At 34.6% G+C, this 25,011-nt stretch overlaps 3 protein-coding genes and 1 long non-coding RNA gene across 4 annotated transcripts; 1 reads left to right on the plus strand and 3 right to left on the minus strand.

The window, feature by feature from the left end:
• Positions 1-444: 444 nt before the first annotated feature.
• LOC121248759 (heme oxygenase 1, chloroplastic) lies at positions 445-4,157 on the minus strand. Its single transcript, XM_041147313.1, has 4 exons — positions 3,399-4,157; positions 2,248-2,471; positions 1,267-1,374; positions 445-689 (listed from the first exon to the last, which is right to left on the minus strand). The coding sequence occupies exons 1-4, from the start codon at positions 3,823-3,825 to the stop codon at positions 597-599; spliced, it is 852 nt and encodes a 283-aa protein (XP_041003247.1). The 5' UTR covers positions 3,826-4,157; the 3' UTR covers positions 445-596.
• Positions 2,650-19,157, plus strand: LOC121248760. The gene is made up of 3 exons (XR_005937510.1): positions 2,650-2,661; positions 11,530-11,532; positions 19,018-19,157. It is a non-coding gene; the product is annotated as an uncharacterized LOC121248760 (long non-coding RNA).
• LOC121248755 (peroxidase 25-like) lies at positions 12,900-15,834 on the minus strand. Its single transcript, XM_041147311.1, has 4 exons — positions 15,583-15,834; positions 15,213-15,392; positions 13,550-13,712; positions 12,900-13,445 (listed from the first exon to the last, which is right to left on the minus strand). Exons 1-4 carry the CDS (start codon positions 15,784-15,786, stop codon positions 13,024-13,026), a joined length of 969 nt encoding a protein of 322 aa, XP_041003245.1. The 5' UTR covers positions 15,787-15,834; the 3' UTR covers positions 12,900-13,023.
• LOC121248758 (SPX domain-containing protein 1) lies at positions 17,587-21,063 on the minus strand. Its single transcript, XM_041147312.1, has 3 exons — positions 20,642-21,063; positions 19,518-19,644; positions 17,587-18,233 (listed from the first exon to the last, which is right to left on the minus strand). The coding sequence occupies exons 1-3, from the start codon at positions 20,930-20,932 to the stop codon at positions 17,791-17,793; spliced, it is 861 nt and encodes a 286-aa protein (XP_041003246.1). The 5' UTR covers positions 20,933-21,063; the 3' UTR covers positions 17,587-17,790.
• Between the last annotated feature and the right edge of the window lie 3,948 nt (positions 21,064-25,011).

Consider the following 25,011-nt stretch of genomic DNA (forward strand, 5'->3'; position numbering starts at 1 on the left):
TCTCTTAAAAATAAGTGAAGGTACGAACGCAATACATTGCTAAAAGATTGATAAACCAAGATCTTCCCTCCGTGCCCTCCCCACTATCAACAACAACAATCTCATCGACCCCAGATTCACATCGTCCTTGCTTCGTTTCTTTCCCTAAAATGGTCAGTCACTGTCTCAAACCAGGCAAGCAATTGCCAGAAACAAAATTCCTTAGGGCGGCAGCCAATGGAATTGAAAATAATATGTGGACTTCGAACTAAGAAGCACCTCAACCTAAGCACATTTTGTCTCATCCTGGCTAACAATAGTAATAAAATCCCCTAGATTGGCCATCCAGATTCTAGTAAGTAGTCAAGTGCAGAGTTCAAAACTTCAAACTTGTGATGATGCTTCTTAAAGCACCAGAGCACCGAGCTGAAGAGCTTACTTAGTCTTATCCCACATTAATACATGTTGTCTGAACATATATTTATATTTTAATTAATTCCAGCTTATCTGCAGCAACAGTTGGTTCATATTTTCATAGGTAATGTTGCAAAGCAAAATGCCAAATTATGAATGTACACAAATTTTAAAGGCTTGCGCCAGTACTTGCAGAATACATATTATGACAATATTAAACGAAGAATTTCTCCAGAGTGCTTGAATGATTTCTCGGTTTCTTCCAAACAATGATTCTTCTCCTCTCTGGTCCAGCCCTAAGAAAACCCAAGTATGAATTAAGTTTTTTTATTTTAAACAAGGAAATAAAAATAGTCAACAAAAGTTGTATAAATTATCAATATCTCCTGCTCTTCTCTCCGTCTTTTTTGGAAACTCAAACTAACCCTCTAAGGTTTTGGGTATATTAAAATCGTCAAATCAGCAGTTTCAATAGATGCCAAACGTGCACATAGCGTGCTTGAGTCATGAAATTAAGTTAGCTTCATGGACAGTAAAACAGCCCTGTACTTGGCTTTTGAAAACAGATCATGGAGGTTAAATAATGGCTAAATTTCGTGATCAGTCTCCATGTTCATGTTAGGGAAAATCCTCCAATTAGGAAACAAAATATGATTTATATTTCATTCCAAACCATGAGGATGTGTAGTATGATGTTTCCAAATGGAAAAAAAGAGTTCGCCCCCCTACCACAAGGATGCAACTTGTAATTTATCCAAACAAAATTGAAGTATCACCAAAAGTCTCTTAGTATCTATGTGGCAGACCACTTATCAAAAAGTACTCTGCAGAACAGCAAATGAAAAAAAAAAAAATCAATGCAAAAGAAAATACCTCAGCAACTTTATTCAACTTCTCCCTCACATTCTGCAACAGTTGAGAAAGGTCACCATCCCATTTGTAAAATTCCAGTTCCTTCTTGTTCAGAATCGTTTGAGCTACCTGAATGAGGGTAATAAAAAAGGAAGGTGAAACTTGTCAGAAAAGGAAAAGAAAAGAAAGGAAGGTGGATTAGTCACCTTGCAAACTAAAATAAAGTGCCAATGCTATTTCTCATATTTACTAAGTGAGAAAATAAATAAATAAAGAAGCCAATGGCACAATGGTACCTCATCTACATATCAAATTATTCTTAAAATAAATCAGTAGCAGTCCCTACCTAGGGGCAGGGGAGGAGAATGCAAAAAGAGGAGGGAGAGAGAGAGAGAGAGAGAGGGTTTTTTTTTGGGGGGGGTGGTGGGATAGGGTGCATTTTCAAAATCAGATAAGAGCATCCCCCTACATGTTAGCACCCATATAACTTGAATGGAAAATTTACCTGGAAAAAAATCATACTTCATGACAACTTTTTTTTTTTTTTACAAGTAATAAGAAGTTTTGTTGAATCAACCAAATAGGCATAGCCCAAGTACACAGGAAGTATACACATACTTCATGCCAACTATAATAAGTTAGCCTAAAAAAAAAAATACAGATCATACACAAAAGATCAGATAGAAGGAAAAAATAGAAAGAAAGAAAGTCCCGCATCCAACATAGCACATCAGATGTATCTCTACATGCTTACAATTGGACACAAACTAGGGGACGAGTCTGCAAAACAAAGGAACATAAAACAAATTCCTAGTTCTATAGAAAGTCAACTTTTACCTCCTTTAAATGAATCTCTATTTAAGGGGCAAGGACATCTGAAAATTTTGGTGATGTCCCTAAATTACAATTGCGTATCAAAGGACAAGCACACAAGTACATGGGACAGACAGTAACATACTGTATGTTATAACAAACAAACTTTCCAAGCTGATATTTGTTTACCTTTTTCCCAATCATGCGACCACCAGCACTATGGGCAAAATATACATTGTAGAAGTGGCAGAGAAATGCTTGAGGGTCTTTCTCTGATAATTCCTTCAGGTATTGTGCATAGGTCACACCAGGAGTAGAAGGTTCTGGGATGGCATGGCCTTGCTCCTTGAACCACTCCAAATCTTTAGCCAGTTTTTCAGATCTTTCTAATCCAGTGTTTCTAAATTCAGCATCTACAACCAAAAGGAATGCAATTTTTAATTGTTTAGCTGTGTGATCAGTGAAGAAAAAAAACACACACAAAAGAAAAAACGAAAAACCTGCACACAAACAAAGGCACATACAAATACATTAGTTCACAGGGAAGTTGGCGATTCCGACTAATGAAAAACCAACTTTTAGGCTCTCCAAATTTAACATCATGTTTGCTAACCAACAACTTCCAAGATTTATATGTTTTTGAGTAATGCCAGACAAGCTGACGCACTACCTATCTCACTACAAAGCCATACGAATAAACCTTTTTAAGAAAAAAAATTCATCTATCCGGCTCATGTGAAAGCCCCTCTCATAACCAGTTGGTCATCAGCATCTACAACCAAAAGGAATGCAATTTTTAATTGTTTAGCTGTGTGATCAGTGAAGAAAAAAAACACACACAAAAGTAAAAACGAAAAACCTGCACACAAACAAAGGCACATACAGATACATTAGTTCACAGGGAAATTGGCGATTCCGATAAATGAAAAACCGACTTTTAGGTTCTCCAAATTTAACATCATGTTTCCTAACCAACAACTTCCAAGATTTATATGTTTTTGAGTAATGCCAGACGAGCTGACGCGCTACCTATCTCACTACAAAGCCATATGAATAAACCTTTTTAAGAAAAAAAATTCATCCATCCAGCTCATGTGAAAGCCCCTCTCATAACCAGTTGGTCATCATCATCTTCTTGTTCTCCCTCTCTTCCACTCTCCCACTCTCCCACCCTCCCTCCCTCTCTCAACCCCAGAAATGCTAATCATCGTCACTCTCTACATCCTTGCACAACTCTGTTAATACCCCAAAAAATGAAATTCATAGTAAAGGCAAAAAAGTCACAGGAGGGAAATAAAAGGGAAAAAAACGAATCTTCATATAAAGACTGACAAACTCACAGACGGGAAAAGCCGCCTTCTCGACAATCCCTTCGAGCGTGTCGTAGACCAACTTGCTGTCAACAAGGAACCTCAAATAGCCATCGATGGTGGGGTCCCATTTGGCCACGGGCCGCTCCTCCGGCTCCTTGACGTCCTTCTCGCCCTCTTTGGCCTGGTCTTTGGTGTGCAACTTCATCGCCACAAACCTCATCTCCTCTACAAATCCCTTAGACTCGCCCGGGTAACGCTTGCTGGGCTTCTCGGCCGTCGTCGCGGACACAACCACAGCCTTCAAAGGCATCTCCGCTGTTCTGCGATGAAACCGAAGGTGGCCACTCTTCTTGAGGGAGAAACTGGAATCAGGGTTCGCGAGAAAAGGCGGAATTTGGATGTGGGGTTTGGTGAAATACGACTGGGATTGGGAAATCTGGGTAAGAGAAGCCATGGAGGAGGAGTGCACGGAAGCTTTGGAGTGAAAAACACTAATGGCAACGTTGTTGAATATCAGAAACAGCTATAGCGTAAATCTCGATTTGCCTTGGAAGGGCGGTTCAAGTAATCTTGAAGACTAAGCGACAAAACAATAATAAAATATGTACTTTTGTATAACGGGACAATAAATTATTATCAAGAAAATATTGAAAACTGTGAAAAAAAATGACTCTGTAATGGCTTCTGGCCTCTGGGGAAGTGGGTGTGTGACCGCGGTTTGCTTTGCTTTTTCTAGGGGCAGACAAAAGAGTTTTCTGGATAGAATCCGGAAGGAAGGAGTTTCCTTTCGCAGCGTATCATGTCGTGTCGTCCGAGAAAGGTCCTGGGGTTATATCGGTAATAGTACCTTTCTCCCTGCGGTCTGTCGTTGTTCATATTTCTTTTTTCTTTTGTTTTTTTTCATGGTGTCGTTGTTCATATTTCGTGGACAGAGTTAGTGGGCGTAACGTGCCGATTTGGTCTGATTTTGGTATAATTTTATATGAAAAATGTTTGTTGTAAGCGCCTGTATAAACAGTATGCAAATGTAGCTGACGTGAAGACACTTGATAAAAGAGATCGAGCTGATGAGAGAAAGAGATGAGAAGAGCTGAAGAGAGAGAAACCGAGCTGATGGAACTAATGAGAGAAAAAGACCGAGTTTATAAGAGAGAGACCGAGCTGATGAGAGAGGAAGAATTCATTTTAAATCTGATGTGGCATGAATGACTACACGCCGGTTGTATCTACCAACTATATATAGAAGAAGTGATTTTATATATACATATAACAAATTGTACAATACATTCCATTCCATAACAATGTTATAAAATAGGAATATTTTTATAAAATGATGTTATTTTTATAAGATTTTTTTATAAAAATACCTCTCATTTAAAATATAATTGTGTAAAGTGTTGTGAAAAATATTGTGTATAAGCCATTTTCTTTTTATAATTCAATCCGATTTTTTTTTTATTTTTTGAAAGATAATTCAATCGGATTTTAAAAATGTAAGAATCGGATTGCTTCATTGTTGAAATTAAAACTTTCGATTTTTTAATTTCGGTCCAAACCGTTTGTATCAATTTGCATGGAATTGTGTTGGTGCTCTAATTGATATTGTCTAAGCTGTTGTTATCATGTATGGGTCCTTTTTATATCAAAAATTCTATACATCATCCCTACATACTACATACTATATTTTTTTTATTTTTTTTTCTTATCAAATGTGTAGTATATAGATGATGAGTAGAAGAATTCAATTAGTTTAAGAAGAAGAAAAATTAAAAATAATTAAAAAATAATAAATTAAAATATAGTGTATAGTATATAGAGATGATGAGTAGCAAAACTCTTTTTATATAAGACATTCTGGCAGTTGCCATGCATGTGTGCACACATACGAAAACATTTTAAGTCTTTTTGGATGAGGTCTGCCATTCAGAAAGAGAAATATTATTTATTATCCTCACATAATATATCAATATATAATTTGTTATTTTTGTTAATTTAAACACACATATTTACACATCAACATGTGTATATTTAAATAAAAAAGTAAAAAATGATGAGAAAAATAAGTATGTGGTGTAGAAAATGATGAATAAAGTTTTTATCCAAAAAAGGCTAAATGAGATATGGTGCTTCTATACAGAAGCCGCTTACACCGCACACCATGCCAGGTGTCATTTGTTGTTCTCTCCCAAAATCTAAATTCTCAGTTAGTTATATTTATATTAAATTGAGTTTATTTTGAATTAATTTACATGATTATATTTGTTGATTAAATTTATTTATTTTTAGATTATACAAAAGATCATATTCTGAAATTCTTAATTCAGATTCAAATAGTAAAAGGAAAAAAATAACAGCCGGTCCACGACCTTTGGTGAAATGTTCCCATGTTCAAAACCTTTTGTTACCAGGTCGTGTTAGTGAATCGGTCTCAACATTCATCAACTCATACTCTTCATTAAGCATATCAACATCTTTTAGATCTATTGAGACTCGATTACTTGCACAAGAGGCAGCTGCTCTAGATGGCGGTCTACGGCCCAAAGTATCTGTCAAGTGACAACGTCGTTTAGTTACTTGACCAAATCGTCCCCATGCATTTTGGTCCAGCTTGAGCAAAATGAAGACATTCCTCTTAAATTGGAACAATGTCATTTTGATGCATTGTTTTTAAAAAAATAAATATCGGAGTTCAGAGCCCATGTGGGCTCCGATTGTAACTTCGAATTCCGCAAACTCCGACCGGAGCCTTGTTGAAATTTGGCCTAAGTCAAAAATTCAGAAATTTTGCCAACCCCAACAGCCGGACAATAAAATAGTAAATAAAAAAGGATAATGATAGGCTTACTAGTTACTACTACCACCATTTTACTACTTTATAGTGTATTTGAAATTTTATTTTTTTAATTATTTTATTTTAAGTATTTTTTAACATTCTTAATCATTAAAAAAATTAAAAATATATATAACTTCACTAATAGTCACTTCCTTAACCATTAAGTAAAAAAATAAAAAATAAATAAAAGGAGTAGTAAATGTGTGTTAGGAGGTTGCAAGCCTATCATTATCTAATAAAAAATAGAAAAAACTACACCCATCGCTCTTTGATCCCACTCTCAGATCTCACTTGACGTGGCATGCCACATGGAATGCCTTCATAAATTTTTTAAAAAAAATTAAAAACTCATTTCCATTACGTCTTCTTCAAGAGCAGAACGAAACTCTCCGTTGTGTAGAACCCTTATCCTTCTATCGCCTCAACCTTCAAGCCTCTATCCATCCCAAGGCCAAACCCTAAAACCACCGAACCCTAGCTTACCATTCCATCGCCTCCATCCCAAGGTCAAACCCTAAGACCATTGAAGCCCCTTACCATTCCATCGCCTCCATCCCAAGGCTAAACCCTAAGACCACTAAAACCCCTTACCATTCTGTCGCCTCCATCCCAAAGCCTGAAATCGAAGCCCTTACCTGAAATCAAAGCCCCTCACCACCCAAGCCCCTTCCATCGCCTCACCATTGTCACGCCAATAGAGGTAAGGACATTCTATTTCCTCTCTCTTTCCTTTCTTCTATGATTTTTTCTTTCCCCTTTTTCAATTTCTCAGACTCAAGAGTCTTCACCGTTGGGCTAGAGGGCTCTCACTCCCGTGAATAGGGCGTAAATTTTAACTGAAAAATCAGACCAGACCGGCCCGAATCGGTGGAACCAGTCCGGTTGGAACCAATTTCTAAAATGCAAAAACCGGCCGAAAACGGTTCCGGTTCCGGTTCCGGTTCCGGTTCCAGTTCTATGATTTTTAGGACCGGACCGGTTTACTATAATATATATTTAAACTAATTTTTTAATATTATATAATATATATAATAATATATATTATAATTATATATAAGATATTATATAATTATCACTATGACTATATATTATTATATAGTACTAATATCACTATTAGTACAATATACAGTATTATAATATATATTCCATAATGTATAACATATAGTATTAGTACATTGACATACTTTAAGTTAGTAACAAATTAACAATTAACATCATAAATAATTTTCTTTTTATTGCAGATTTTTTGTATATATAACATTTTGTTTTATAGCAATTTTTTTATAGTACGAATTCTTTTTACATAGCAAATTTTTTTATAAAGCAGATTTTTTATAGTATAGTTTTTTTTACATGGCAGATTTTTTTATAAAATAGATTTTATTTTTTTATAAAACAGATTTTTGTAAATAGTAAAAGATTTTTAATAAAAAAGATTTTTTTTTAAAGTAGTTTTTTTTTGTAAATAAATAGATTTTTTTATGACAAATTTACAAATTATTTAAACCAAAAAACTGGATCGAACTGGGCCGAAAACCTGTAAAACCAGAGGTACCGGTTTAGGAGGGTAACCGATGAGTAATCGATTTTAAAAAATACAAAACCGGTGCATACCAGGTCAGTCTTAAATTTTATTCAAAACTGGATAGGACCGAACCAGACCGGTTACACCCCTACCCATGAAATGCTTTGGTATTTTTCTTCCAATATTTGAAATGATTTGTAATATTGGTTGTAAATTTAGCTTTTAGTTGCTCTTAACTAGAAAGCGTTTTAAGATACTCAAGCTACGACTCATCTCTATTAGCAATCAAGACTTCTATCTTCATATCAACATGAAGCACTTGGCTAATCTGCATAATTTGGTTAATTGGTTGTTTTTATTTTATTTTGTCGATTAGGTTTTCAACACTCTATGTTGGAAAGAGGAGATGGTAAGAGCAAGTTTGGAAATTTTTAGACAACCTTATTCCTGCCTCGTCGTTTATTTTAAGTCTCTTAACCACCCGAGCATCAAATTTCTTAAAGCATCTGAAATTTCTTGCCTTTCCTGGACTACAAACGTGTGTGTAATCCAATGTCACTTTAGATAGGGTATACCCACCTTCATCATTCAGTACCGCGTTAATCCTAGCCATACACCCTATCTTCTCTGTATGTCTTGGTTTCATAACATGGACAGTCTTACTCTTTGAAGTGCCTCCTCGCACACATGGCAAGCAAAACCATCTGGCATTTTCATCGTCATCCTATCTAGAAGTCATTTTACACACCACAAACCTCTTCTACTTACCATACTTCAAATAGTAAAACCGAACTACTTCTACAGATGAAAATCTCATTCCAATCGTAGGTTCTTCAATAGTTTCGTCACGATCAATTTCCTTATCAATTCCTACCTCATCACACTCATCATCTGAATGTTCTATGTCAGCATCCATTGTCCATCCAATGTTCGAATTGTCTATGAAGATACAACACGTTTGAAAACAAGGTAGACGCATTGTATATGAAAGAACAAGCAAAAAAAGAACATCTCTAGTTACAACCACTTAATTGTTTAGTAATTTAAATGAGTAATGCTAGACATAAAAATAATTTTAAATTGCACAAATAATTTTATACAAACTATTTTAGAAGGCAACCCTGAAATTATATAAAAAGCAACTTTGAGATCTGATTCCCTAGGCCACCAAGATTGACAACTTATACCATCTAAACAATAAAACAAATCTAGGAAAAAAAACCCAACGTGATGCCAGAAAAGAAACAAAATTCCATTTCATTGTGCAGAAACACAAATCGTAGGAACATCATCTTCTCCATCATCTTACCCTTCAAAACTAGCTAAGCACCAAGAAAAACCAAAAAACATAATAAATAAATAAACTCCTCATTTTTTAAAAAATTAGTCTAAGCAAACGCATCTGATCATGATATTGGATCACAAATCGTACAATATTACAAGGTAAATACTTTTTATTGCCCAAATTTACAAAGCCAAAGCTATGACCAAAACCTTATTCGATTCGATTCAAGGAAAAGAAATCTACTTGGATGGAGGACATTTGGAAGACGGCACCGGAAATGGATCTCTTTTGCCGCAAGGACTTGATGTCGGTGCCTGTGCTGGACTGGGGTCTGAAGGAGGAGCTGGAGGAAATGAGGGGCACTCTGTCAAGGTTGGGAGCAGAAAGGGATTTTCGAATTCTGAATAGGAGAGCTGGATCTCTGTTGTTTTGATTTTTTTAAAATAATTAAAATAAACACGTGGTTGCAACCTAGGATGCCACGTCAAACGAGATCTAAGACGGGATCTGCGAGCGAGGTCTGTAGAACGACCCATAAAAAATTGTAAGGGTATCTCTATCCTAACTTAAAAAGAAAAAATCTTTGTATCAACCCCTATATATTGGACACACCCTACACCTGAGGTGGCAAATTGGGTTCACAAACAAGTGAACTGGTTCCCACTGAATCGCCCCCCTCCCCCCGCGAGCGGGGCCATCTAGAACAAAAACTCCACCATTCACGGTGGACTCGATGGGAGACGTGAAGTTCGGGTTGGCCTACGCAAGGATCTCGTAAACATCATCGTTGAAGTCGTAGTGATGGCCGGCAGTGAGGTCATCTGATGGAGTGGTTGGTGTCGGTGAGGGCCCTGCACAGCCACGAGCCCTACGCTTGCGTCACTGGAGCTCCTTCATGGCTTTGCGGAGGCGGTCTTCAGCCTCCCAGAGCCGACTGTCGGCATTGGCATTGTCATGTAGAGGCAGCGATGGCGAAGAGCTATTGCGATTTTGGTCCAAGAGAGTAGGAGGTTCTGAATCAAAACCAACACTTTGTGGCGAAAAAAAAAAAAAAAACAAAAGCCACATAGAGTATGCATTGTGTGGAATACTACAATGGCCAGCCACTCTATAGCAAACCTCACTTGGAAATGCCTGCACAATGGAGCCCAAGATTAGTACTTATTCCTACTTCTCTCTTGGCGGTCGCATCTCCATACTTCTTTGAGTTCTCTCTTTCACTCAGGCTACCGTGCACAATGGAGCCCAACCCTCATCAAGCCATTGGAGTCAACATCTACATCGCTTCTCCCACTGAAGAATGGACCCAAGCTTCAAAAACTTAAATGGAGATAGTTAGAAGACAAAGATACAGGCGAGATCTACAGAAATTTTTCGCAACCGGTAAACGAAACTTCGAAAGGGATTTTCTGCGAATGTTTCACCAAATGGATTTCTGTCGAGAATGTTTCAGAAAAATGGATTTACAGAAAAATGTTTTCAGCAAATTTTCCCGAATGTTTCACCAAATGGATTTTATCTCGAGGCAAAATAAATACATAGAAATAAATAAAGACGCTTATTTACTCAATAAAAGAAAGTTGGTTTATGAATAGAAGAGACAAGCATGCGGGGAGAAAGAAACGCAACGGCTCAGCAAAATAATGGTTGCTTTCTGAAGAGAAGAGAAGCATTAGGGGAGAAAGAGAAGCAACGGGGGACAGAAGCAATTGTTTCCGAACCGTGACGTGGACAACTAGTCTACAGGTGTGCAGTCCAGTGTGTTTTTAAAAACAATAATATTATATATAATTATAAATGGTTCAAGCGCTCCGCATTCTTTAAAAAAAAAAAAAAAATAGAATTTATTATTAAAATTTAATTTTTTTATATAGATCTCATATTTATTTTTTTTTTTTTTTAAAAAAATATACGACGTTTGTGTACTCTATGACTGCAAAATTTGTTTCTCTTAAAAAATCGAATAGATTTTTTCTAAATGAGTAGAGGTTTTCTTAGTTTCGCTATTCATCATCTCACACATTACACTTTTTTATTTTATTTTATTTAGTAAGAGAAATAAATAAATAAATATGTAATGTATAGTGTGTGTGGGATGTCGATTAGAATTTTTTAACTATTATATATGTCTAATGAAAAATTCTATTCATCATCCTCACATACTACACTGATTTTTTTTTTCTCTTACCTAATGTATGGTGTATGGACGGTGAGTAGAAGAATTCAATTAGTTTAAGAAAAACAAAACAAAAATAAAATAAAATAAAAATAAGTGTAATATATAGTGTGTGAGGATAACGAGTAACAAAACTCATGTCTAATATCTTCATCAACAAGCAACACATCCCTTTCATTTTCACCCACAATGTATTGTTGTTTGGATCATGTGTACATAAACTGTTGTTCTTTTAGCAGTAGACCCTTTACCCAAACACATTTCAATACATATATTTTCTTCGGCACTTAATATAGAAGAGATTGAGCAGACATTCAGCATGCTTAATATTTCATCCAGCACGTATACAGACCTTGGAATAGAAATAGATTCTATGTTTTTGCATGTACTCAAAATACTCGAAATTATCCTGAAGTGTAAAACAACCACATAATTACAACTTTACAAAATAAAAATATAGTACCAAGCAAAGGTGACTTATTGTCTGTTTAGAAACACAACTGTTTTTAAATATTATCAGATTACTTTACTATTATTCACTATTATTTTATTATTATTTTTATTATTATTCACACATCATCTCTTAATATCCAAACGGAGCCTAAATTATACAATTACACCACATAAATTACACAATTACAAAAAAAGGCACCAGCCCGAATGCGTGAACTCCAAGAGTCCAGATTCTTGAGTTCATCTTTCAAATAAACTCCAAGAGTCCTCTTAATTATTAACAATTACTAATTTATTAGTACCTAATTATACTAGTTTAATATAAGTAGTGTATAACTAATTAGTGAGATTAACTTGTTAATTATTAGTGAGATTAACTTAATTAGTATAGTAGACTTGCTTCTATACTAGTAAGTAGTGTCTAATTTATTTCTATACTAAACTTATACTATAGTGTCTAATTTCATATTATTATAGTAGTGTTTAACTTATTTTTATACTTAATTATGTATGTTAGTGATAATATGATGTTTACATACGCTAAATTATTATATATTTATATTATAGTATAAGTATATTATTTTATAATAATTAACACATACTACTATAGTCTATATAAGTTCTAGATTTTTTTATGAGTATATATGATCAAATATGTAAAAATGTATTTACCAAAAAGAATATATTATAATTTATTATACCAAAAATGTATTTATTCTTGATATATATATATATATATATATTTATAAAATAAGTTTATATTAATAACTTAATATTAATGTTCATATTTAAGATTAAAATTCTTATTATATTAATTTTATGTTATAAGATTAAAATTTCATGTTATATTAATTAGAAAGTTAGCATATATATAATATAATATAAAAATATTTTATATGTAATATAAGAAATAAAAAATATAAATCGGTCTAGTTCGGTTCAAACCGTTTTTCAAAATATAGAAATTGGAACCGAATTAATTTTAGACCGGTTTTGGTTCTTAAGATTAACGGCCGGTTTAACCGGTTTTTCAATTTTTTTTACATCTCCAGAAATAGTGTGGAACTGACCTTTTGCTGCATTTTTTACTGTTCACAACACTGTTTCTATATAAGAATATTAATAAAATAATATTTTAACAATATTTTATCATTTCAACTCAACTCAATTTAACTCACTTCAACATCTAAACGCACCCTAATGCTTATATAGTTGAAATCTCTCGTGGATGCAAGTATGGAACGATTTTAAACATGTCTCATCACAAGAAGTACTAGTAGTTCGTCATCAAATTATTTTCATGTAAGCTTTCATGCATGGACTTAATTAGAAAATACTCTTTTTTTTCAAAAGTAGTAGTTCTTTGGGGGGCTGGTTCCATCAATTAATCTTTGAACAGACTTTTCTAATCTCCCCTTGCGTGCCTATCTTCACCTCAATGCTACTCATTTTAATCATAGCTTTCGGAAACTCCACATCAAATCTTAACCCCAGTAATCCCCTTACGCTACCCGCATAGTTTTGCACAATGCTACGCGTTGCAGCCTCTCCCCACAGCCTCTGATCCGACTCTAGGACTCCATTACCATCACGTACATTCTTGAAGAAGCTCACGTCGAAATTGGTCTGGCTATCTTTGTCTAACGCCACACGTTTTGAGCCATCGCCATCTTTGGGGCAAAGAGCTTGGAGCTGTGACAGAAATGCTTGGTTTATGGTGGGGTCGGGGTTGCCGGTGGCAGTGAAGTTATATAAACGATACCTGAAGAACAAACAATCTGTTTGGCCTATTGTATGTGCACCTGCACACAAATCACCCATTTATCTATATATATGTATGTGAAATGTAAATCGTTGTAGGTCTTATAATGAGGAAGAGACGGAGATGGATAAAAAGAGAGAGTACCGACTAATGTGACAAGATCGTGATCATCGAGCCCTTTAGCAGAAAACTTTTGCCTCTGGACAGAGATCGAGTCGAGAGGAGAAGGCAAATCTGAGGTTTGAGAAGATAAAGAAACCCTGCCATCTCTTCTTCCGGTGGGCACTGACCAACTTGGACCGTCACTCTGATATATATGTGTGGCAATATTGGTAAGAAAAAAACTAATTAGATACCACATACAATTGGGTTTGTGGAGTCTGATTTATTTTTGTAGCGGCTCGATTTGATGACTAGACTCAACAAAAATTTGTTACAATTTTTTGTTGATTTTCAATAAGGCTTGGGCCATGGAGCGCAGTGAGCATGTACAAGCCTCGTGGAGTTCGCTCTCAAGAAAATTTTTTGACCTGATTTTAGTTCCTAAACTGGTCCGACCTGACCCTTAATTAGGGTTTATGTGCTAATTACCCTAATTAGGATTTCGACACACACACATATTGTAATGTTGTATAGCCATATATGGTATTGCTGCATTGTGTATTCGACTTTTAAGAAAATAAAATTTTCTACAGCTATATAGATGTAGACTTGTTACCGAATCATGTAAATCTTTATGTCGTATAATTTATTTCTTGTTTTACTTTACTTACTTGCATCGTTTTCACAACACATACGGGGCATGTAATGTTCTATACAAGTGTGGATGTCGGGGGGTACTTGTGCGTATTTGTATCAAGTTTTTATTTGAGGTTCAAAGTTGGAGATATAGAGATAAGAAGTGAGCTATATCTATACGGATGACACTTTTAGGACTTGTTTGGAGTTACGGTAGGAGTTTTAAAAAGTGCTTAAATAGCCTTAAAAGCTCTTTAATGAAAAAATTAAGTTGTTTTAGTGTTAAATATTAAAACACTTTTAATTTTAAATAAGTTAAAAAATACGTTTGAGGAAAATTATCAAAAATGTTTAAGGAAAAACATCATTTTGATAATTTTCCTCAAACGTGTTTTTTCAGATAATGTGGAACGTAATTCGAATTTTAAAAAGTTGTCAATAGACGAAAATACCATACAACTTTAAGATAATTACAACTTTCAAACTTTGAAGGATATGGTTATAATCTTTAAAAATTCAAATAATCATCATTTCTATCTCAAAAAGAACTTTTTTAATTTGTTTCCAAACAAACAGAACATATTTGAAACTATAAACTATAAGCTATAAGCCTTAAAACTATAAACTATATTTTTCACCGCAATCCCAAACATGCACTTAATGTTATAATACCTACTTTTCTTATCTGTATCTCTCATTAAGTTTGAATAAGATCCTTGAAGTTTAATGTGTATGTGCTTGTTTGTTGTTAGGATCGGTAGAAATGATTAAATCTATTTCTTCCTATCAGTTTAAATTTTTGGGATAAAGTGGTAATTTCACATGATATCAAAGTAAAAGTTCTGAATTCAAATCCCGACTCTATACTTCACCCATTTAATTAAATGTTCCACGTATGAGACCCACTCATTAAGGGAGAGTTTAGTCTACACATGAGAGGATGTGAATGAGAGTATTAAGATAAATATAAATTATTAAATCTATCTTTTTTTACCAAGTTAAATTTTTAAGATAAATAATGATTTGAGATGGTGAAACATGTAAGAGAAGAGAATACTAATATACATACCAAGTCCACAGCATCACGAGCAGCCAGAGCTACTATATCGGCGCATGATACCACCCCAGGGCACAAGGCCTCCAGTTGTGATTTTGCATCATCGATTACTTCGTACCCTCTTAAGCCAAGGTTTGTCGGTGCATTCCTTTCAGTAGAAGACCCCGTAATCAACACGGAACCATCACAGCCCTGTGCAATATCAACGTCATTTACTATAATAGTCTCTCGTAACATGTCAAAATCCTAATCATTTCTTCTAGTTTTTAGAAAAGAAGATTGACATAACAAGCATAAGAAGAGGAATTAAGAAGACCTGAACATCCATTAAAAAAAAAAAAAAAAAAAAAAAAAAAAAAAAAAAAAAAAAAAAAAAGAAGACCTGAACAAAGCAATCATGGAAGTGAACCCTTAGCAAGCCAGCAGCAACGGTGGGATCTTTGTTGAAGTGTGATTCAACAGTGGACCTCACCGTGGCCTCTGCTCTTGGGCAGGAACTGGAGTAAAACCCAGTTTTCAATTGGCTTTGTGCTGCAGAAAAAATCATCACTGAAATAAGAAGGAAAACAAACAATTTCGCTTCCATTTTCTCAAGTGATATACTTAGGCTAATCCCAATTCAGTATTGATGATTTCTATATATATATATATATATATATATATGGCATGGGTGGGATTGCAAAAGCTACTTTGTTGCATGTCTGTGTCATAGAATTTTGTTAGTGGAGACGCGTGCAGTAAAGGATTGTGGTTTCCATTTCATAGTTTTGTTTTCTCATTAGAGGCTTGGAGATTATTTTGTTATGAAGCAGTGGTAAGGTAGCTGCAGGGCTCTCTCTCTTCACCCTTTATTCTTTAGCTTTATTCCTTCACGCGGTTTTCTCTCTCAATCTCTATTAGTTTTTGTTATTTTTGTCCCTCTTTGAATTGTTACATTTGTGTTCACATTAGCTTTTATGCATTGTGTTTACATGGATCAGCTGGTGATCACTTCAATGCAATTATTAGAATCTAATTTAATGAACAATACTTATCAAAGAAGGTGGTACTATTCCAACTCCAAGTGTTTGGCCAACTATGTAATGTATTCTTCATCAAACCTTACAAAACATTAGACATCTAGTCGCAATTCCTAATTTCCTCTAGAATCTGCAAAAGTGAAATGTTATTAAACTAGAGCTCTCTATTATGCCAGGGGCTGCATTTAGATGCTGAAATGATCTTAGATAATTTGAGTTAATCTGTGAATAGTAATATTTTGTGGGTTCCATTTAAATATATTTGAATGTAAATAAACTGAGATATATGTTTAAATGTACGAAACAGGTTGAGATAGTTTAATTTGTTTTTATAGAAAGTTGAAAAATGTGGTGTTTGACAGGGCTTCACTAATTATGTTCTGTGTTTGGTTGTTGGGATGAGATTTCTAGCACAGATTGTTGAATCTGTGAATAGTTTAACTTGTTGAGGTGAAGCATTTGAGCCTTCTATAATGCTACAAAGGCAGCTCTACCTTCATCAATAGCTAGAAATCTTGAAAGAAATTGTCGAGTCTAGGCTGCCATGAACTTGCATTTGAGGTTTTGGCTTACCATGTTACACTCGTATTGGAGCATCCATGTTAATCTTTCGTTCATCCAACTTCGGAGGAATCCGACACTGCTTTGATATGACTTTAACATTCAATCAAGACTGTTTGGGCTGGCTGCATAAAAATTCTCTCGATTTGTTGTTTACCATTATGGCCTTCTGTTCTCATTGTGTATTTCTTTCAAACCACAGGGAATCCATAGTCATGGCAGCATATAAGTGAAAATCACCTTCTTGTGCAGGTGCGATGTTGAGCTTATCTGCAGATGAGAGTATAGTTTTCATCCATACTAGCAGCATAGACGAATTGATTTTATGCTTTGTCCATGATTGAATTCTTCTGGTGTACTTTTTGACATTATGGGTGGAAAGAGTGGAAAGAAAAGGCACAAAAAGATTCATGAATTGACAAGCATTTGAAATTTTCGTACATGAAAAATGCGATTTAGTTGTGGTCTCTAAGCATCATCACCATCCATTTACTTTTTTCTCCATGAGAGTTTGATGGTTAACATAAACATAAATACATGTATGTGCTCCAAAGTGACTACATAATCAATCCAACACCAATAACAGAAGCAAGATGCGGTGTGTTTTCATTATACATTCTAGCTTGATGGTTTGGCAAATTTTGGCGCAGCAGGAAATGTTTCATTTTCATCTGTTTTACAGCTGGCCTCAACGCTTAATTGGACAGGGGTGATTGCTTTTAAGCTCCTGTTATTTATTCAGAAAATGTAAGCCAATATTGTCTAAGCCAAATCTGAAAACGCTATATTTTACCATGATTCTATCATACAGAACATATGATTTCTATTGAATTCATTTCAGGTTGATTTTGGCATTTTACATGTGTTAGTATTCTAAGGCATCATAAGGGATACCTGAAAATAGAAAGCAAAAAAAAAAAAAAAAGAGACAAAGTAAAAATGATATAAAAAACAAATAGGATATACTCTTTCCCAATAATCCCTTTCTCCAAACCCAACTACTTGGCTACTTATTCCAGGACTGGAATTGTATTCCATGTTTCCTCAAGTCCGCTAATTTGCAGCGGTGGCAATGAAAAAACGCTGACAGTCGAGCTTTTACTTCGAATTTCCTTCAAAATCCGCAGTGCTGAAATAGTGCTCTTCATGTATAAGCTCTTCATATACTCGATTTCCGCAAGTTCCTTGGGCATACTGAGCAGACCGTCGTTCTTGGTAGAGGCAGAAGTTGTAGGGTCACACGCGTCTTCCCCATCCCCATCTTCGACTGCCTCGGCTGAAGCCAGGGTTTCAGTCATGGGGAAGAGTCGGTCCAGCATTGCCTCACACTCCTTCACAAGCTTGTAGAGCAAGTCAGTGGTGAAGAAGGGCTCTTGCAGGACCTTTTGAATGAAGGGCAAGCGAATGAGAGCACCAGTTCTTTTGTCATACTTCTTTAGTATCTTGACCAAACCTGTGGAGAGAAAGTTAATTGAGGCGTCATATGGTCATTCCAAGTAAACATATCTTCAAGTTTTGGTATATTGTTACATTTTAGTAAGAATAAAGCTACTTTTCATCTTAAATTTCATACTTCTTAATCACAACCATGTGTCACATTTTAATTGACTTCATAAGCCAAATGCTTAAATAATAGAAAGCTACTTAAATTACAACAAATCAACAATGTGATTAGATATGACAAGATCAAGCTGAAGAAACGACTTCTTTTTTAAACAAACCAATTACTTGAAAGGATCATCCACTTCATGACTGTGTATTCTTATTTTATTTCCATGAAATTGAGCATGCGGGTCTGTGCTAGAAAGGACCGTTTGTAACTCTTCATAAAGAATAATGATATATACAAGTCCCAAATAAGACAATTAATATAAGAGTTATACAGTCTCCAAATAGAGACTGCTCATGCAAACTCATGCAATTATGTTTAAAAAAATTTTAAAATTACAATAATATCATTTTTAAAACAATATTTTTTTCTCTTTTACCTCATTCATCAATAGGATTGCACATGCAATCCCCCACTTAGGATTGCAAATAGGTTACGTTTGGATGTTAAACTGAGTTGAGTTGAGATAATAAAATATTGTTAAAATATTATTTTTTAATATTATTATTATTTTAGAATTTGAAAAAGTTGAATTGTTTATTATATTTTGTATTGAAATTTGAAAAATTGTAATGATGAATTGAGTTGAGTTTGGTTTCCAAACGTACCCTAATTTAATGGTGCCTAGACATGTCCACCCATTACTAAAGAACCACAAAATTAATATTCAAATGCTACACGCCGGATGATACTTTTCAACACAGAATAGGCATTAGTCAACATTAAATAATTGTATGCAGTTATAAAATATAAGAGATTAGAATCTGATTAACAAAACCAAACTAAGTTAATACATTTATTTATTCCTAAATAGCATCTTGGAAGGTGTTGGGGGTTAAAATATTAAAAGAACATGTTGACAACATATTTCTGTACAGAAATATTTTGCCAAATTACTGAAGTAATATGACAAGTTGACAACACGTAACTGGCGCCGCAAAACAACGGGACGCTAGCTGCTACCGAAATCATATACTATAATACAAAGAAATGCATATTTCATAATAAATTATTCCCGAAACCATAGTCAAAACCAAGAAAACGTAAATAGACCAAAAGATATGAACCTAAGCTGTCCATATTCACAGAAAATAATTATTTCAAAAAAAAAAAAAAGAATAGAATTACCTGTATAGTTAAGGGCGCTATAATTCTCCAACAAAACCATCTCTCCGTGGAAGTCCACTATCTCCTTGCGAGTTTTCATCATCTCCTCATTGCAATCCTTTGCCTTTGCCACCCTATCTTGCAACTCCTGCAATCCCATAAGAAAAATAAGCAATTAATTTTTATCAACGCCAATACCTACGGATATAATTTTATTTCATTTCCATTATTTTTTTACACAAAAAAGAGGAGCGTATACATGTTTCTTCTTACTTTTTTTTTTTTATTTATCCATTACTTAAATCATATTATTTATTGAGTAATACTACGTATACTTATAATTTTATTTATATTTTTATTTATAAGACTTATTTTATTAATTTTTTTTAAATTTAAATTTTAAATTTTATGATTGATACCGAAATGTGGAGAAATAAGATTTTTTTTTTTAAGTTTTTCTTTAGCATTTTTCTTATTTATTAATATTTTTAGTTTAATTGGGTGATTAATTCTGAGTCGCTTATGAATTTAAACTTCTTTGAAAAGGCAAAGGTCTGACACCACCAAAAGCAGCCAGCTGGCGCACTGTCTACCATCAACGACGGCAATCGAGCGTCATTTAACGGAATATACGGCTGGAGACTGGACAAGGTTCCTTTGATGCTATTGAGTTGCTGAGTATTTAAGACTTTCAGTGCCATTAAAACCAGCCAAACGCGGTCGACGGAAACAAACAAGGAGTAACGGCCTAACGGCTTCTGACAGTAAACAAGGAGAGACGTCCACGTGCTGAGTTTCCTAAGGCTAAAACGACGAGTTTTAGCTACCATTTTGAGTAGTAGTGACCAGAGTGTTTTTTTTTCCGTGGGAAAATTGTTTTCCACAGGGCCACAAGAACTAGATAGATAAATTAGACTCTATATCAAGCAGTTCCTCTGCAGTTTCAGGTGATTAATGGCAATAACATGAGTGAAAAGAGAGATCTTCTAATCTCTGTCTAGTCAATAAGAAAAGAAGAATTGAGATTTACGCTACTGTATATATATATATATATATATATATATATTATTGGCAAGCAAACAGGTCATTACTTTTCTAAGATTGAGTGAGAGAGAGAGATTTGAAAGAATAAATAAATAAAATACCTTCAATCTGATAATGTATTCCTCCTCTTTCTCGACGAAGAACGCGTTGAATTTCTCGAGCTCGTTCTCCAGCAGCCTTTCGAAATCGATCTCTTCCTTGGACCTGCTCTCCTTCCCGTCTCCGGCGGTGGGGTCGCCGGTCTCGACTCTCGGGCGCTTGGTCGGCCTGTCGCCGCCTTTTGGCTCGAGGAGCTTCAGCTTCTTCTTGAGCTCCTTGTAGGATAAGAACTTATCCCGCCACTCAGGTAACGTCTCCTCGATCTGATTGCTGAGACTCTTTCCGAATTTCATGTCTGGGCGTAGGAGCGTTTAGCTTCAAAGAAAATCAAAACTGCACGAAGGGAATGCGAAAGAAAATTGATCAGAGGGAAAATCCTTGGGATGGTGAGGACTAGAGGGATCGAAGTAGCAGAGATAGGGGAAGGAAAGAAGGGTGATATAACGTTACCAGGGAAGAATATTCGAGGGGTATAGTTGGAATATCCGTTTGTTTTGTAAGAGTATATCTCGGGTTTTATTCCTTCTTAAGAAAGAGAAAACGACGGATAGAGACACGTGGCATCATTTATTTTCGAGGGGATCAGAGTAGTGAAGCCGGATTGGTTAGTGTGCTGGAGCCAATGAGCTGGGTTATAAATGGCAACCAGATAAATATTTTCTGTATTTTCTTTGTTTTTCCCACTCTCTTTCTCGCTCTTCTTTTTTTAATTTTGTTATTATCCATATATCTTGTACTTCCATTTTTTTATCTTAAAATTTTTTAATTTTATTATCAAGACTATGTGTAATAAATCTAATAAAATGTTAATATTATATAATTTATTTTAAAAAATAAATTTTAAAATTTTAATCTTAAAAATTAAATTTTATTATTTAAATAATGTAAATGTGTATTAAACACCAACTTAAAAATAAAATAATTTATAGAATATATAAGAAACACGTATTTAATTTTTAATATAATTATTAATTTAGTCCAACAAATAGACTGGCCGGAACATTGGACGAATTTGTTTGGAAAAAAAACCTTTAATGTTCATATGGACTTGTCAACCTGATGCATTTTAATGTTCATGTGGACTTGTCAACCTGATGCATTAAAAATACTGTAAAAAAAAAAAAAAACAAGCAATCAATCAATCAAGGCATTCAATTAGAAAATTGAAAGTTGTTCGGACATTTCGTTGAATTAAAGTTAAATATCGAGAAATAAAATCTTCATAATCCAATTCCAAAATAATAGCTAATTTTTACAATTCTTAATTTATTCTTTATTAAAATATTTAAAATTTTTGGGACATTTTTGTTATATAATCTGAAGCATTTTTTTTCAATCGAGTGCGGCTTGGTCCTAACAGGAAATCTCCTATTAAGCAAACTGACGTCGGTTTGACCAGCGTACTACTGCATGACATCAATTTGCTTAAAAGGAGATAATTTCCAGTTATTTTTGTAACAGGACCCAAGCTGCACCCAATTCGTTAGAAATACGACTGGAATGCAAGACTAGACTCTTATGAGTGAAATTTGTAAGTAAACTGACCCTATGGTTTTAATAGAAAATTGGCTGAGAATTTGCAGGGATGACCTCTGCAGAGAGTGACATGTCTTTTGTTCCTTGTAAAAAATCATCATTGGGGTTCCTATGTGCTATAGATCAAACGTAAAGAGGAGTTGAAGGAATCCTGTGTTTGAGATTGCAAATATTCCCTAAATAAGGTAAAAAATAAAAAAATAAAAAGGAAAGAAACAAGAAAGAGTTTTCAAGAGACCCACCCAACCATGACCACGATCGAGTGCAAGTTGTGTGCTCGGATAGCTTCTTTTGCTTTAGTTTACTGCCAAAGAGGATAGCTCGAGCTGGCATATGTTTGTGAAAACAGCTCCATTACGTACAATTGCGAATGGGAGTCTGCGTGCAATCGTCTGATGCAAGCATCACATCAGTATTAATAAAAAATTTAAAAAAAAAAACAAGAAGAAGGTTGTAGAAGAATTTGCAAACCTACTTCGCAGATCTCTCCCGTGGGTTCGTAATCTACAGATCTCTCAAACCCAATTTCAGTTCTTAATCAAATCCCTTCTATTGACTTCTTCAAAGTTTCAAGTCATGATCAAGAACCCGACAGTAGTGTCTCTTTTTCCCACAAGACATAATAGCTTGAGCCAGAGATCACCAAAGATGTCAACTACTTCCAAATTGCGTCGATCTTTCTCTCCTTCAAGACTAGCGACCAGATTGGTGTCTCCGTTGAGGAGCATAAAAGTTGTACAAAAGAGTATTGGGCTAACAAGTGGATTGAGAAATCGTCCAACCGTCCAACTTTATCATCAATGCGATTTTGAACTCAAGTGGTATATAAATGAGAACTTGTTTGATAGCTATTGATTTCTTTTAAAGTGTTTGGTTTGTGATACTGATAAACTTTCTTCTTGTCCATAGTTTTATTTTTCTTTTTCCTCCTTTGTGTGGTGTGAGTTTTTCCAATCCAGTTTGATGTTCTTGTACAAGTTTGCGAAAAGAGTTATCGATTTCAATAAGTCGTGGATTCTCTCTCTTAAGGAAGAAGAAGAAAAAAAAAAGTGAGATAGTCGAGTTCACATTGACCGAGATGCAGAGGGAGAGAGAGACTGAAGGAGAAGGGGGAAGGGACATATATGGAGAGAGGTGGGCCCACGATTGTACCACGATTGCATAGGGCCACTGTATCTAGCTTGTTTCTTGTGAAAAACGATAACAAAAAAGTAAAGCAAAATAATCATATGATATTAAAATTTACATAGTTCAGTAAAATATCTAAATATACAGAGCTATAGAAAATTTTATTCTCTTGAATAATGACAAAATATACTTTGTGTGAAAATATATTGTTCGGTCAAACTGTTTATAATTACATATTTATATGATTGTACAGTATAAATCATAATTTCAAAATTTTAGGATTATTCAATTGAGTGAGCATCAAGCGAATTCTTTATTTGATGTTTGCTTGAGCGGCATGTCTAACGAGTGTTGAGCAAACTTTCTGCCTAAATTTCACTCAAACGACCTTTCACGTGAACGTCAAACGAACTTCGAATTGTGACAAAATTTTATGAGGTTGGGTCATCAAATTAGGGTGCCAAAAGAATAAACCAAGCTCCATAAATTTAACAGCGTAAATGAGTAAGTTCTAGCAAAGTAGATGAAATTAGTATAAATGAGTTGAGCTTGAATGAATCAAACGATTAAAAAGTTAATTCTTGTAATTTTTATTTATATATGATTCAAACCTTATCAAATTTCTTTTGAGGCTCGTGATCAAATTATTTATATATATTTTTTTATAAATAGTTCTTTTAATTTTTTACTTATACTCCATAACTTTTTAGGAAAATAGTTCTCTTAAATTTTTAATAATACCATAAATGAAGATAAATACAAAATTATTTAAATTTAAAAATTACTAAGCTGTTGTCAAACAAATTATTATAATCTTATTTATTTACCTACGAAGATGGAGGAAATGATTAATTAATAGCTTTATGTTTGATAGAAGAAGAAAAAATGGCTGAACTTGAAAGGGTCTAGAGAGCTGTAATGGGTGAGCCGTGAAGCCGACTTAGCCGAGCCAAGAGGGGGGCAGATTTGCTCATTTACGAAGCATGGCATAATTCCATGGAATTTAGGAATATCCATTATCGATCTCTTAACCCGAAAATGCTTTTTTTAAAACAAAATAAACAAAGCTGGCTCTCTCACCTCTATCCTCATCTTGAATACATGTCCACTCGTCCAGGACCCAGGTAAGGGTAAATCCGGTATTTGACATCGCTATCTGGGACTGATTCATGCCAGCACGCAATGTAACTTGGCAGGTCCACAGGTGGACTTTGGACTGTTTTGGCCCTTTCCTAGAGAGAGAGGAAAAAGAAAGGAAGATTCTGATTCCCTCTTTGGGATATGCTTGCCCTCGGAATGGAACTTCCCTCTTTCCAAAACTTTATTTTCTCTTCCTCAATTTTTTCTTTACTTTCTTTGATTCTTTCTATGCTTCTGGTATTTGAAGCTTAAAGAAACGTTTCTTCTTGTTCCAGTTCTTCAACCGTCCTCATCTACATACCAAAACATGATTTGCTTAATTTAGGGGAATAAAAAGGAATTTTATTTTTATGTGTCTAAAATGGGTTTGATGTATTATGTACATATGCCAACTTAAAAATGCGCAATGCTTCACTTTATTCTTTTTTTTTTTTTTTTTTTTATCCAATGATATGTAAAAGTTATATCATTCACATGTGATTGATGATGGTCTTTCTTTGACGGTATGTATTATTATAAGAATAGTATTAAAATTACGTGATTGACCTTTTCTATTATTCATTTTAAA

This window comes from Juglans microcarpa x Juglans regia, chromosome 2D, assembly GCF_004785595.1.
Source record: "Juglans microcarpa x Juglans regia isolate MS1-56 chromosome 2D, Jm3101_v1.0, whole genome shotgun sequence".
Taxonomy (NCBI): domain Eukaryota; kingdom Viridiplantae; phylum Streptophyta; class Magnoliopsida; order Fagales; family Juglandaceae; genus Juglans; species Juglans microcarpa x Juglans regia.

Coding starts and splice junctions, on each gene's coding strand:
- LOC121248755 (XM_041147311.1), bottom strand. CDS start 15,786: ATGGAAGCGAAATTGTTTGTTTTCCTTCTTATTTCAGTGATGATTTTT. Junction 15,393..15,582: donor TCCATGATTGCTTTGTTCAG/GTCTTCTTTTTT, acceptor GATATTGCACAG/GGCTGTGATGGTTCCGTGTT. Junction 13,446..13,549: donor CGATCTTGTCACATTAGTCG/GTACTCTCTCTT, acceptor ATTTGTGTGCAG/GTGCACATACAATAGGCCAA.
- LOC121248758 (XM_041147312.1), bottom strand. CDS start 20,932: ATGAAATTCGGAAAGAGTCTCAGCAATCAGATCGAGGAGACGTTACCT. Junction 19,645..20,641: donor AATACATTATCAGATTGAAG/GTATTTTATTTA, acceptor ATGGGATTGCAG/GAGTTGCAAGATAGGGTGGC. Junction 18,234..19,517: donor TAGCGCCCTTAACTATACAG/GTAATTCTATTC, acceptor TTCTCTCCACAG/GTTTGGTCAAGATACTAAAG.
- LOC121248759 (XM_041147313.1), bottom strand. CDS start 3,825: ATGGCTTCTCTTACCCAGATTTCCCAATCCCAGTCGTATTTCACCAAA. Junction 2,472..3,398: donor GAAGGCGGCTTTTCCCGTCT/GTGAGTTTGTCA, acceptor TTTTGGTTGTAG/ATGCTGAATTTAGAAACACT. Junction 1,375..2,247: donor GTCGCATGATTGGGAAAAAG/GTAAACAAATAT, acceptor ACCCTCATTCAG/GTAGCTCAAACGATTCTGAA.